General features: G+C 35.9%; 2 protein-coding genes across 2 annotated transcripts; both read left to right on the forward strand.

Moving 5' to 3' along the window:
- The first annotated feature begins 5381 nt into the window (after positions 1 to 5381).
- On the forward strand, positions 5382 to 6058 carry LOC127558799 (keratin-associated protein 3-1-like). Its single transcript, XM_051992108.1, has one exon. The coding sequence runs from the start codon at positions 5431 to 5433 to the stop codon at positions 5740 to 5742; it is 312 nt and encodes a 103-aa protein (XP_051848068.1). The 5' UTR covers positions 5382 to 5430; the 3' UTR covers positions 5743 to 6058.
- Positions 6059 to 11841: 5783 nt separating this feature from the next.
- On the forward strand, positions 11842 to 12461 carry LOC127558800 (keratin-associated protein 3-3-like). Its single transcript, XM_051992109.1, has one exon. It carries the CDS (start codon positions 11861 to 11863, stop codon positions 12164 to 12166), a length of 306 nt encoding a protein of 101 aa, XP_051848069.1. The 5' UTR covers positions 11842 to 11860; the 3' UTR covers positions 12167 to 12461.
- The last annotated feature ends 2857 nt before the right edge of the window (positions 12462 to 15318 follow it).

Below are 15318 nucleotides of genomic sequence, written 5' to 3' on the forward strand. Positions count from 1 at the left end.
ATTAGTTGAAACCTGAGGATGTTAGGGAAACTAGAAGGAGGGAGAACCAAGGTACAGGAGAACCAGTGAAAACATCCAGAGTCTAAATATGAATTGTCATCTGTGAGGAATAGCAGGAAGGCCAGTGTCTCTGAATCTTAGAATACCATGGTGGTATTAGGGTAGGGGAGATATGTAATTTGCAAAATGACTGGAAATGTAGGAAGGGAGCAGGTTATGAAGGCTGTTAAAAGTCAATCAAGGATTATATATTTGATCCTGTAAGAAATGAAAACCATTAGAATTTATTAAATAGGAGAGTGACATGGTCAGACTTGTGCTTTAGAAAGATCAATTTGTCAAGTGGGTTTAGTGTTGTCTGGAATGGAAAGAGACTTAAGACAAGGAGATCAACCAGTGAGCTATTACAATAGTCCACGAATGAGATGATGACATCTCCACCAAGGTTGTGGTAGGGAAATATGGCAGTCATATTTGTTTGTTTATTTGTTGTCTTTCTATCTTGAAGAAGACTAAAATGAATTCACCATATTGGAGTCAAGGTACAGTGTGTCTGATTATAACTGATCAAACCATTTATGAGATCGAGTCTCTATCACAGATCAGGCAGAAGTAGTCTACATGAACATTTGGAGGTGAGATGTCTCTAACTTTGTGCATTTCAGGATTGTTTTGAGCTACTAGAATCCTGCTTTTCTCATAGAGCACAACATTTTCTTTGATAAGGGCATGTGATACTGGGCAGTCCTGTGCTGATGTCTCCCATGTCTCATAATCAATTACAAAGTTTTTCAGAGAGGCTTTGAAAATGTCTTTGTACCACTTCTTTTGACCTTCACATGAGCACTTGCCTTGTATGAGTTCTCCATAACAAAATATTTTGAGGCAAATGCATTTTTGGCATTTAAATGATGTGGCCATCCTATCAGAGTTGTACTTTCTGCAGTCAAGTTTTAATGTTTGGCAGTTCAAAAGACATACTCTAAAGAAAGGGAAGGAAATAAGAAATGGGTAAGGTGTGTTATTTCATCCAGCTGAATCATAAGTGAATAAAAGAGGAGTAGTATGGGATAAAAAATAGAAAAGCAGAAGAGGGACAGACAATAAGATTCTTGAATGTCAAACTGAAGAGTTTAGACTTTCATCTGCAGGACATTGAAAGCCCATGATAATAGATCAGGAATCTTAGAGGTTATTTAGTCCAATGCTTTCATTTTATTAATAAGGAAATTGAAGCCCAGACATATTACCATACAGGGAGTAAATAGCAAAGCTAGAATTTGAATTCTAGAAAAGCAAGTAACTTAACCTCTCTGATACTTTCTTTTGTAAAAGGAAAAAGTTTGATGGAATGATCCATACACTCTTTATATTCCATGATTAGAGAGGCATCATGGTATAATAGGTAGGCACAATAAACTTAAAATCAGAAAATATTCTTTTCAAAGCCCACCCTTAGAATTTATTAGCTGTATTATTGGCATTGTTGAGTTGTATCCAATTCTTTTTTTTAAAAGCCTTTTATTTTCAAAACATGCATGGATAATTTTTCAACATTGGCCCCTTTCATAGCTTTGTGTTCCAAATTTTCCCCTCCTTCTCCTCATCCCCTTCCCTAGATAGCAAGCAATCCAATATATGTTATACATGTTAAAATATATATTCAATGCAATATATGTAAACATATTTATATAATTATTTTGCTGTATAAGAAAAATCTGATCAAAAAGGAAAGAAGTTGAGAAAGCAAAATGCAAGTGAACAACAACAAAAAGAGTGAGAATGTTATGTTGTAATCTACACTCAGTCTCCACAGACCTCTCTCTGCATGTAAATGTCTCTCTTAATCACAAGATCATTGGAACTGGCCTCAATCATCTCATTATTGGAAAGAATCCCATCCATCAGAATTAATCGTTATATAATATTTGCTGTGTACAATGATCTCCTGGTCCTGCTCATTTCACTCAGCATCAGTTCATGTAAGTCTCTCCAGGCCTTTCTAAAATCATCCTGTTGGTCATTTCTTACAAAACAATAATATTCCATAACATTCATATACCACAATATATTCAGCCATTCCCCCATTGATGGGCATCCAGTCAGTGTCCAGTTTCTTGCCACTACAAAGAGGGCTGCCACAAACATTTTTGCACATGTGAGTCTTTTTTCTTCCTTTAAGATCTCTTTGGGGTATAAGCCCAGTAGTAGCACTGCTGAACCAAAGAATATTCACAATTTGAGAACTTTTTGGGCATAATTCCAGATTGCTCTCTAGAATGGTTGGATTTGTTCATAATTTCACCAACAATGCATCAATGTCACAGTTTTCCTGCATCCCCTCCAACATGTATGTGGCAATTCAGAGTTGTCTTAATTTGCATTTCTCTAATCAATAGTGTTTAGAGAACCTTTTCATATAACTAGAAATGGTTTCAATTTTTTCATCTGAAAATTGTCTGTTCATGTTCTTTGTTGTGTTCAACACTTAACAACACAATGGACTGATATTGTCCATAGGGTTTTCTTGGCAAAGATGTTGGAGAGGTTTGCCATCTCTTTCTCCAGTGAACTTTAGTAAATGGAGGTTAAATGGCTTGTCCAGCATCACATAGCTAGCAAGTATCTAAAGGTGGATTAGAACTCGGGTCTACCTGACTCTAGACCCACACAGCCATCTACCTGCCTCCATTAGCTGTGTAATTGTAAGCAAATCACAATCTCTTTGGTTTCCTCTTCTGAAAAGAGGGAATAATAATTCCTAAAGTATCCCCTTTAAAGAGGTTCACATGGAATGTATATTAAGTGAGAAAGTCAGTTACTGTTACCAGATTCATGCTTTGGGAAAATAAATTTGTCAAATCTTTGTGTAGAAAAGGTAGTGATTAGAAACAATATGACCAGTTAAGAATCTATCACCATTATTTATTGTGATAATAACAATGGCTAATATTTATATAAGACTTTAAGATTTGAAAGATGCTTCACAAATCATATTTCCTTTGATCTTACAACAGCCCTGGAAGAGAGGTACCATTATTGTACCCTTTTCATAGGTGAGGAAACTGAGGGTTGGAAAAGAAAAAGAATTCCCCAAGGCCCTATAGGTGGCATATGAGCCCAGTCAGTTTTTCCTGATTTCTAATCTGGCACTCTTCTATGCTTCCTAATTGCCTCATGGATACCAGAACTAGGGTAATATAATATTAACTATCAAAGCAAAGAAGGCACAGATATGGAGAAATGTTATCAATATAGTTTCCTTTCTTATTCAAGGAAAATGTACATTATTTAATACCATTCCTTAATATCCTTCTACATTGTATCCTTGGTATTTGCCTAGAAGTCCTGATCCTAATCTTGACAAATTCAATCTCAGTCATTCAGTCTAAGTGCTCTAGCTAAAGACCAAACAAATTTTGAGAAGAGGGAAGGGAAATCTATAAATTCATGAAACAGGGCTCTGTTTTGTCTTCAATTATGAAAAAAAAAAGTGTTTGGTCCTTTGTGTTAATTACAGGGGATTGACAATTCTGGACTTGTAGTTAATTGATTGGCCCTATAAGTGCTAAGGATCCTCAATGCCTATAAACAAATAATCTTTTTTTAAAATTATTTTAAAGGAATTTGGTTTAAAAAAAAACACATTCATCATCAGTATATGCAATGGCAAAAAAATTTTCAAAGGAAAAAAACCCAGAAGTTTCTGAAACACCGCAATTCATTTTCTTTACAAAAAGATTTTAAATATTTTATATTTAATTAAGCTATAAAGTTTCTTTTCATGCCAAAGTAAGTTGCATAATGATTGAACTATGAGGACTTAAGAAGTCTAAAGTTCTTTCCTAACTTCCATTTTATCAAGATGAACTAGAATATTTGTTATTCTACTACCTCTTCATTTTATGTGGTTTTATGAGGGTGAATTATAAAAACAATTTTTGTTTTTGTCTGGGTCAATGATTTCATCAGCGTGGGGGATCTCCCTACTGTACACACATTCCTCCACTGAAGCATATCAACAACTCCTCTGTAACTTAGGGTTTTAGAGAATGGCCTAGGGCCTTGCCTGTTCTGTCTATGAAAAACTATCAGTGATCAGATGACATCATTTCCCAATCCTCTCATTCTCCAGAGAAGGAGACTAAGGATCAGAGAGATAAAGAGGCATTTCCAAAATCACAGAACAAATGAGAACAAAAAGTGAGGAATCCTGTACCATCTTCTTTCTAGAATTCAGTTTGTAAGAGCTAACTACTGCTATTATTGTGGTTGTTGAGTTATTTCAATCACATCTAACTCTTAATAACACCATTTCCAGTTTCTTGGCAAAGATAGTAATTTGACTTTTTCTTCTCTAGGTCATTTTACACATGAAGAAACTGAGGCAAACAGATGAAATGATTTGCCTAGGTCACATAGCTAATAAGTGTCTGAGGCCAGATTTGAACTCAGCTCTCCCTAAATAAAACTAAAACTAAAGTTAAAACTCATCTGTAACTTAATTGTTAGAATGTGAGATCTTAGAAAGAAGAGATTCCCCACTTTTCACATTGTTTTCCAAGGGTTTAGCCTATAGTTATCACCTATTCAATGCTTTTTTCATTGATTCATTAAGTAATAGTCTAGATATCTACATTCTAGATACCAATAAAATTATAGGCTTGCTCCTCTGAACAATCCTTTTGTTTTTCAGATTAGATCTTAGTTATAGGATTTTAAAGTTCTAAGAGTCTTTATGGACTATTTTGTCCAATTCTATTTCTAGATGAGGAAACTGACATTGAAATTCACCATCCCTCCTGATGTGACCTCGGAGCTAAAAGAGATCTTAGAGATTATCTAATTCCAAGATTTCTTAATCTTTTTGGTGTTATGGACCCCTCTAAAAGTTTAGTAAAACCTCAAAAGTCCTTTTTTAAAATAAAAATAATTTTAAAATAATGGACCCTTTAAATCTATCCAGAGACACCAAGGGGTTTCATGTACCTCAGCTTAAATATCTCTATGACCCAAAGCAAGTCATTTAACCTCTCAAGGTCTGTTTCTCCTTCTGTAAAATAGATTTGCATTCCACATGTTACAGATGACAGAAAATTAAAATAAAAGATTCAAATCCACTTAGCTAATTCCCATCAGGTAAAGTATTTCCAGTTTTTAAACCTATGCCCCATCTACTGTATTGTACCAAGTCCTATTTGTAGCAACATGCTTTTAAGCCTCCTAGAAAAAAAAATAAACTAACAAGTCATGCACGTGGAAAAAGAAACAAACAACAACAGGGAAGAATCCTTAAGTTTTGAGGAAAAGTTCAGAGGGGAAGAAAGGTATATAAAAGAATCAGAGGCCACTTCAACATAGGAGCACCTGTCCAAGTTTGCTGACCTTATTTCCTAGCCATAGTTTTCCTTTGCTGCTTAAGAAGACACTATGTCTTGTAATGGAAGTTGTCTCCAGGGCTGCTGCTGCAGTGTCCCCACAGGTCCAGCCACCACCATCTGCTCTTCAGACAAATGCTGCCGATGTGGAGTCTGCCTGCCCAGCACCTGCCCCCATGAGATCAGCCTTCTCCAGCCTGTCTGCTGTGATTGCTGCCCTTCCTCCTGCGTGCCCCCCTGTGTGCCCGATTCTTATGTGCCAACATGCTGGCTGTTGAACTCCTGCCATCCCACCCCCAACCTCTGTGGCATCTCAGTGACCACATGCGTTCAACCCTGTGAGTGTGAACCATCTTGCTGCTAGATAGCCATTTTTTAAGGAATACTATGGCATTCGTCAGTCTGCCAACATGACTCTGTGATCCCTTGATTTCTGCTGAGGGCAATTTAGCAAATAATTGAATCCCCTCAAAAAAAACTGCTCAGTACCTGGACATTAAAGTTTATGAAAAATTTTCTGAACATTTTTTAAAATATCTGAAAAGAGAAATGGAAAGTACTCTAAGAATATGACTATTAATGGTTGTTACAAGGATTTGGGGGGGGGGTAATCTGGGAGAAGTGCAAAGGAAAAAAAATAAATGCTTTCTCAAAAAAAAAAATTTAAAAACTAAAAATGTCTCCCATATTTAAAAAGTAAATAAACACCCATGTCTTCCAAACTATGTGTTGCTTCATCATTCTAAGCCATAATTATCCAAAGCCTATTAACCTAAGCATCATACTTCCATAAATATGCTCAGCAGAACTACATTCTGACGACATCAGTAAAAATCTTGCACCTTAATCCAATACCTTAATAGTTTCAGATTTGAAAATCTGGAAAAAAAACTTAAAAATGCTTATTTCAAAATTAAGAATTATTTAAAATTGTAAGTTAAACCTTACTAGGCATTTAATGTTTACTTTTCCTACCATCTCCAACAACAAAGTTATTTATATCATTTAAAATCTGAAGCACATTCTGTCACTCAGAGGAAGGGCTATTTTGTTCTTATCAATCAAACTTTTCAAAAGAAGAAACAAAAGGAGGATGCTCCCTGTGAACTAAATTATTTTTGGAAGAAATCATTGTCTCATGTACTCCAGAGCACAAAAGTGAAACATGCTTTCTTCTCCTTGGCAAAGAAGTGATGGACTACAGGTGCAGAATGTGCCATACATTGTCAATTTTTGGCTTGTTTTGCTTAACATACTTTGTTGAAAGTATGGTAGTTTTATTTGGAATGAAGGTAGAGGAAAAGAATTATCTGTAAATTAATCTAAAATTCCATTGAATATACAATCTCATTAATGTGGGGGTGCTCCCTCCAATGTTGAATCTTGTGCATCTCTTTTCTGTGTTTTCCCATTAGTTCACCACTATTAGGAGCATTTTTTTTTTTGGTTCTTTCGATATCATGGGAATCTCAAAGTAGTAAGTTTATTTATTGGTTGTCCCTAACTTGCTATACAAGAAAGGAGAGGGGAAAGGGAGAAAGAAAAGGAGAAGGGAAGGAAGAATAAAGAGGAGAAAAAAGTTAAGAAATCTTTTGGGAATCACACATTTTTCATTTTAATTTCTAATTTTCAATTTTGACTTTAAATCAAATAATTTTTAAATTTCAAGAAATGATAAATGGGAATATTTAAAATTTTAATAACCAAACTATGCACATTATGTTTAAAATAAAAATTACTTGAGTCTATCAGTAATATTTTTAAAGTTAAGAACATTAAATCTCTTCAAAATTGATTTAATCACTCTTTATATCTACATGTGATCAAGTTAGATTATTTTATTTCCCTTATGTTCTCATAGAACTACTACCAAGCAGTCAGGACCCTTGGAATATGTAGGAGGCATCTATGTGTTATAGTAGATGAAGTGCTACCCTGGAATCCAGAAAACTTCAATTCAAATCTGACCTCCGATAGAGGGTATCTGAATGATTCTAGGCAAGTCACTTAACTTCTGCTTGTTTCAGTTTCCTCATTTATAAAATGGGGATAATTATAGCCTCTCCTACATAGTGTTGTGAGGATCAAATAAGGCAAAAATATTTGTAAATCTTAAAACAACATATAAATGGTAGATTTTAAACCAAAAAATTCATTCAATTAATATTTATTGAAGTATTTCCATGTGTATAGTAGTGCTGTAGGGCATTTGGAAATAAATTTATCCTCCAGGAATTTATAATCTATAGTTACAGGGGAGATGCATATCAGAAACTACCAAATGACACTGGACAGTAGAGGCACAAAGAGGAATGTGCCCTAGTTTACACTTCTCACTGACTCACATCTTTTTCATGTTCCAACTGGAATCTATAGTTTTAAGTCATAGTAAACACGATTATCATTTATACCTTGATCCAGTGTTTTTAGATGCTTTCTTAAAAATGAGTTGTTATACTAATATTCATAGAATTACAAAACATCAGATCTGGAAAGAATTTCAGAAATCATCAAGTTCAATTCTTTCATTTTACAGATGAAGAAACTGAGGTACAAGGAATAAAAACAATTTTACCAAGGTAACATATCTGATAAATGCCTGAGTAAAACTCAGCTCAAAGAAGTAACAGTTACCATAGGAAAGAGTAATATTGAAAAAAAACACCATGTAGTCATTCAGTGAAATCCAGTAACACTTTCCCTCCAATAAAACATAGTAAATGAAGGTCTTTCTCCTTTTATGTAAACTGTATATATTTTTAAAGCATCACCACTGTCAAAAGCTTGAAAAGTGCTGTCAAAAGTGTATTGTATTGGACAGAAGTTATTTACACACAGGGTAAAGTTAAGAGGATAGAGCAGAATACAGTATGCTTTAGGAGAAGCAAAGAAAGCAGGAATAGTAATACTGATCTCAGAAAAAGCATAAGCAAAAAATAGATCTAATTAAAAGCTAAAGAAGGAAACTACATCTTCCTGAAAGACACTATAAAAATGAAGTGATATCAATACTAAACATATATGTACCTCAAGATCACTATTGATCAGAGAAATGCAAATTAAGACAACTCTGAGATACCTCTATACACCTCTCAGATTGTCTAAAATGACAGGAAAAAAGAATGATAAATGTTGGAGGGGATGTGGGAAACCTGGAACACCAATATATTGCTGGTGGAATTGTGAATAGATCCAACCATTCTGGAGATCAATTTGGAACTATGCTCAAAAAGTTATCAAACTGTGCATCCTTTTGATCCAGCAGTGTTACTACTGGGCTTATACCCCAAAGAGATCTTAAAGGAGGGAAAGGGACCCATATGTGCAAAAATGTTTGTGGCAGCCCTCTTTGTAGTGGCAAGGAACTGGAAAATGAATGGATGCCCTTCAATTGGAGAATGGCTGAATAAGTTTTGGTATATGATTGTTATGGAACATTATTGTTCTATAATCAGCAGGATGATCTTAGAAAGGCCTGGGAATGAGCAGAACCAGGATATCATTATACACAGCAAGAACAAGATTATACAATGATCAATTCTGATGGACATGGCTCTGTCCAACGGTGACATGATTCAAATAATTTTCAAAGATCTTGTGATGAAGAGAGCCATCTACACCCAGAGAGAGGACTGAGGGAACTGATTGTGGACCACAGCATAGAATTTTTAATCTTTCTGTTGTTGTTTGCTTGCATTTTGTTTTCTTTCTCAGTTTTTTTCCCCTTCTTGATCCTATTTTTCTTGTGCAGCAAGATAACTGCATAAATATGTATATGTATATTGGATTTAACATATATTTTAACATATTTAACATTGGATTACCTGCCATCTAGGGAAAGGAGTAGGGGAAAGGAGGGGAAAATCTGAAACACAAGGTTTTGCCAGAGTTAGTGTTGAAAAATTACCCATGCATATATTTTGTAAATAAAAAGCTTTAATAAAATAAGAAATTTAAAAAATAAATGCATATGTACCAAATGAAATCTGAAGTAACTCTAAAGGATTAATGATGAAGCTTACTATCTACCTCCAGAGAAAGAATTAATACTGATTGACTGTAATGGGCTGAGGCTTGAGTTGATGCACTGAGGTCCCAAGTACATGAGGCTAAATAGTAATTGGACTATATTAATATATATGCTTGGAGAAAGAATGGCCCCCGCCCACTCTTTGTGCAAGTCCTGATGTGGTGTATAGGAAATGACAATTTTGGTGGGTGGAGGCAAGGGAGTGGAAAGGGAAGCGGAAGGAGAGACTGCAGGCTGGCGTCTTGTCACAGCTGCTTGCATTGCTATTGCCACCGCCCTTCACCTCTGATCCCACTCTGCTAGCTGGCTTCCTATCACAGCTGCCTGTATTGCTATCGCAATCCTTCTTCACCTCTACTGAGAATAAAGATTGAAGATTTTTCCCTTAACCTGAATTCCTGATTCTGGCTGATTTTAAATATGCGGTCATCACAATTGACTACAGACTGAAGCATGGTATTTTTCACGTTGTTACTTTTTTTTTTTTTTTTTGCTTTTATTTTAGTCTTGTATACTTGTATAAAATGACCGATACAGAAATTTTTTACATAATTGCATATGTATAACCTATATCTGATCGCTTATTGAGGAGAGAGGGGAGAGCTGGAAAGATGGCTAGAATTTGGAACTCAAGACTTTAAATAAAACAGGTTAAAAAAATAAAGGCATTGTATTTAGAGTCGGGGACCTGGCTTCAAACTTTATAATTTACTCTTTGTGTGACCTTAGACAAGTCACTTCATTTCTATATCTGTGAAATGAAAGGTTTGATTAAATGATTTCTCAAGCTTTTTCATCTTTAAATCTAAACTATTCTCTTCCCTGTGTTTATATCTACAGAAAATTTAAGAGCAGAGAACCTATCAGTCCCCATAAGACTTTTGTGGGACATTTTCTTAAATTTTATCAGCCCATACCAGTAGGCAACAAATACGTCATTTGGCAACATACTCAACAAGTAATCATTCAATAAAGGAGAAAGAAAAGGAAAAGGATACAGAGACAAAGTGACATAGAGGGACAGAAATAGAGCAGCATTGTAAATGATAGTAAACCATTTATTTTATGTCCAATACTGTGATTCAAGTAAAAGAAGCAAGACTGTCTCTGCCCTCAAAAACTTACATTCCAGGGTTTTTTGTTGTTCTTGTTGTTGCTCAGTCATTTTTTCAGTCATGTCCATGTCTTTATATCCCCTTTGGAAGTTATGTCAATGCATTTCCTTCTCCAGCCTATTTTACAGATGAGGAAACTGAGGAAAACAGGGTTAAATGACTTGCTCAGAATCATGTAACTAGTAAGTGTCAGAGGTCGGATTTAAACAAAGTAAAATGAGTCTTTCTGATCCTAGATCTAATACGCTATTCACTGCACCATCTCCGTTCCCAGTACATTTTAGTAGGAAAAAGAAAATACATGAAGGTGAAGCTGAAAGGATGTTTGGGAATGGTGGTCAGAATATGAGAAGAATTCTAATTCTAGATAAAATTAGGGGAAAGCTCATCTACCGAAGCCCAGAGTGGTTTCAGGATGAGTGTCTAATGGTGGTAGTCTAAAGGGGACAACAGAGGGAGTACAGTTGGGACAGTTTGGTAGTTGTGGATGGGAAATGATGTGGAAAATTGGTTTCAAACAAAATCATTTAAAAATTCAACAGAAATAGGGTAGTTACAGAGACAGATTAAGACTCAGTATCTTATTTCCTTTTGAAGAGCTCAAAGGGTGAGATTCCTAAGCAATCAACTTTAACCTTTAACTTTTTTTTTAATTTAATCTGCAGGAAATTTATGCTGTTGCCAGATATGTGTACTAGAATAGGGAAGAATATATATTTTAAGCGGCAAGATTCTAGAAACTTCTTCCCATCCTTGATGCATTGAGATGCGGAAATACATATAACTCACTTTGCAAATTTTAAAGTGCTACATAAGTATTAGCTATTATTGTTGCTGATATTATTACATCCCTCAATAAGAAAAGCAAAACATGAGAATGATTCATCTTGGACATTTATTTTATTGAATGTTATGATCTCATCAGACATAGATCATATTTAGAACCAAGAGGAAAAGACAAAAAGAAATTATTTGATGTCATAGATTTTGCTGATTTGTAACCTTAACCAATGGCCAATCATTGGTGATGAGGGCTATGATGACAAGTCCCTTTGAAGATGAACTCTATAGGAAAATTTCCTGGACAATGAATTTGACTATTGCAAAGTAAATATGATTAACTTAATAGGACTCAGAAATCTTCATGGATAACTAAATACCAAATTAAATACCAAACACTTACAGAAAGGAGGTGACATAGACAGAAAATTGGACAGGAAGTCTTTGTCCTGGGCCAACACCCACTGGGGGAAGAGTATATAAGAGAGAAGACATTCAAACCATCAAAATACCCATTTCTCTTTCCTACTAAGGCAGGAAAGCAAACTCCCAACATCATGTCTTGCTACCACGACTGCTGCTGCAGTGTCCCCACTGGACCTGCCACCACCATCTGCTCTTCTGACAAGTGTTGCCGATGTGGAGTCTGCCTCCCTAGCACCTGCCCACATACCACTTGGCTGCTGGAGCCCACCTGCTGCGACTGCTGCCCACCTCCCTGCCACATCCCTCAGCCCTGTGTGCCCTCATGCTTCCTGCTCAATTGTGACCAGCCCAAACCTTGCCTGGAGAACCTGGACCTGACCACACACATCCAGCCTTGCCCTTGCCCCTGTGAGCCTTGTGCCCCACCATGCTGCTGAGAGGTTCCAGCCTAACTAGAGCTATATGATATCTATCCTATTTTGATCTGCTTCAGTAGCCACAACAAATTTCATCAGATATTAGGATGGGGGGCAGATGTGGCAAAGAACACTTTTATCATTGATGGAAAGGAAAACAAATTGTTTCTTTTGGAAATTTAGAGGAATGTAAATGATAAGCTATTTCACTGGTTGGTTGTATCCAAATATTGTAATTCTTATGTTTTCTTTGTCAATTTGTTCCTTGGGTTGCCTTTCCTGTCCTGAATACTTTTGAGAAGGCTATGGTTTCCTTATGAATTTTCCTTGCAATAAACAGAATAAACTTGATTTCTCAAGTATTTATTTCAGAATTTTCTGTATTTTTTATAAAGAAGAATTGGAAACAAGATAGTTCCCATTACCAGAGTGGCATAGGTTAAAATAATCAAATCCATCTAATATTCATTAAGCATCTACTAAGTACAAGGTTCTGTACTAGACTCTGGGACTACTAAAACAAGCCAAGAAATCAGGTCCTGCCCTTGAAGGTCTTACATTCTACTTGGAGAATAGGACAGAAACTCAGATGAGCCTATATGCAATAATTTGAAAGAAAGAAGAACAAGGTATCAGAGTCAGGAAACCCTTCCTAAAAGAAGTGGTACAAGAGTACACCGAATGAAGTTAGGGATTCTAACAAGGTAGCAGGGGATGCATGTTATGCATGGAGGACAGGCTTGAAAAGGTATGGAGGAGGCACAGTGGACAGAGGGCCAAACTTAGAGTCAGGAAGACCTGAGTTCAAATATGGCTTTGAGATTCACTAGCTATGTGACTTTGGATACTTAAGCAGATTTGACTCATCTATAAAATGACCTGGAGAAGGAAATGGCAAACCATTCTAGCATCTTTGCCAAAAACATTTCAAATGGAGTTATAAAGAGTCAGACATTACTAAAAACTACTGAACAAATCTTAATTAAACCACAGGAAGTCCCAAAAAAGGTCTGTCTTTGGGGATATCATATGATCCAACAAAATTGTGATGACACAATTCTCCTTGAAACCCAGCTCAGGAGAGAGGACTTCACTCTACAACATAGAGAGAACTCCAGTGGCTCCCAAGGGGCAGGCCAGATAGAAGATGAAACTCTGACTGCTAGAACAGTGTCAATTCATCATAAAATTTTTTCTCCATCTCTCATACTATCTCTTATATACCTGCTCCAGCTACCAAGTGGGTAACATGCCCTCCCCTGACAGTATACATTCCATTCAATTAAGCCTTAGGCCATGGACAAAGTCATAACCAAGAAGACACTAGAACTAAATTTATAATGAATCAACATAAAGCAGAAAAGAACAAATATAGAGGTGCTATGAAAGCATGCCCAGGACTGATCACAGATAATTATGTTCTATGTCATCCTCAAATGGATTGTTCTTATTGTTGAGCTATTTCAGTCATGGCTGATTCTTTGTGATCCCATTTGAGGTTTTCTTGGCAAAGATAATGGAGTAGTTTGCCAATTGTTTTCTCCAGATCACTTTACAGATGAGGAAACAGAGGCAAACAAGATTAAGTGATTTGACCTGGCTTACCCAGCTAGTAAATGTCTGGGGCATGATTGGAACTCATGAAAATGAATCTTCCTTTTTTCAATTCTAGTGTTCAATCCACTGTTTCACCTAATTTCCTTCAAGTTGAGTGCCATCTACCAAAAGCCAACCAATGATAGCAGAGTATTATATCCAAGACATTGAGTTTGAATTTGATGGACCTGCGTTCAAATACTGGCTCTGCTTTCTGGGTGATCTTGGGCAAACAATCACACCAGTTTTTTTTCATGAAAAATAGGCATTTTGGACTAGATGTCATTGGTGCTGTGGAAAAAATGATGAATCTGAAGTCAGAGACCCTTGGTTCAAATTTTGTCTTTGCCACTTCTTATCTATGATTTTGGGCAAAGAACTTTAGTTCCATGGGCCTCAGTTTCCTCATCTATAATAAGAGAAATTTAAACTAGATGTGAATCTATGATCCTATGGCCTATTGACTTTCAAACTTCCTTTTGGCACTCTGATGCAAGAAGCATAAAAATTGTTTCTCTTGAAAAAGAAAGGAAATAAGAATTTACTAAATACCCACTATGTGATGTGATATATTTTAAACCAATCAATAGCATTTTATTTTTCCAAATACATGTAAATTAGTTTTCAAAATTCATTTCTGTAAAACTTTTTGTTTAAAACTTTCTCCCTTCCTCCCTTCTCTCCTCTCCTCATGACAGAAAGCAATCTGATATAGATTAAATATGTGTGATGCTTTAAAACATATTTCTATATTTGTCATGTTGTAAAAAAAAAATCAGATCAAAAGGGGAAAAGCCATGAGATTAAAAAAAAAAAAACAAGGAAAAAATTATACTTCAATCCACATTCAGTCTTCATAGTTTTCTCTCTGAATGCTAATGGCATTTTCCATCCCGAATCTATTGGAATTTCCTCCAAGTGTATTAGAATTGCCTTGAATCACGATATTGTTGAAAAGAGCCAAGTCTGTGTGATATATTCTTTATAAGTTTGCCATGCTTATTTCATCAACCTTAATGGTATATCTACTTGGGAGCCAGCATGGTGTTTGTGCACAAATTAGGATATACCCCACTGTTAGCAATGGTGTCAGCTTCTCATTTTTGCTTCCTAAACCTGGAAATTTGTCCATGTTTTTCCAAGCCTCCATTATCTCTGTAATCCAATCTTCAAGGGCCTTAGAATGAGAGAATTAATGATCACTGTACAAGATCAAAATAATGGTTAGAATTCACAGAAATGTCACCTCCAGAGCCCAAAATTTACCCCTTTGTCCAAAATTGATCTGTCATACAAATAAACATGGGCTTGAAGGAGAAAGCAGAAAGTGTGGAAGGATTTTTGTTTGTTTGTTTATGAGAATATATAAATCATGCTTCCCATCAGTGATGCAGACTTTTTGCTTGCCTTTCAGACCACAACTGAGGGGAGTATGGTCTTGTGAATCCTATTCTTAGCTTTTAATCTATGAGTCACTAGGTCTCCTCAGGCAAGGTATTTTACCTCTTGAGGTCCCAGTCTTATGAAATAAGGAGAGTTATACTCAACTCCATGAAAGAGCACAATCATGGTGAGAA

This window comes from Antechinus flavipes, chromosome 4 (genome assembly GCF_016432865.1).
Source record: "Antechinus flavipes isolate AdamAnt ecotype Samford, QLD, Australia chromosome 4, AdamAnt_v2, whole genome shotgun sequence".
In the NCBI taxonomy this organism is placed as follows: Eukaryota; Metazoa; Chordata; class Mammalia; order Dasyuromorphia; family Dasyuridae; genus Antechinus; species Antechinus flavipes.

Bases quoted from the DNA above. Each gene is read 5' to 3' on its own strand.
- LOC127558800 (XM_051992109.1), top strand. From the start codon at position 11,861: ATGTCTTGCTACCACGACTGCTGCTGCAGTGTCCCCACTGGACCTGCC.
- LOC127558799 (XM_051992108.1), top strand. From the start codon at position 5,431: ATGTCTTGTAATGGAAGTTGTCTCCAGGGCTGCTGCTGCAGTGTCCCC.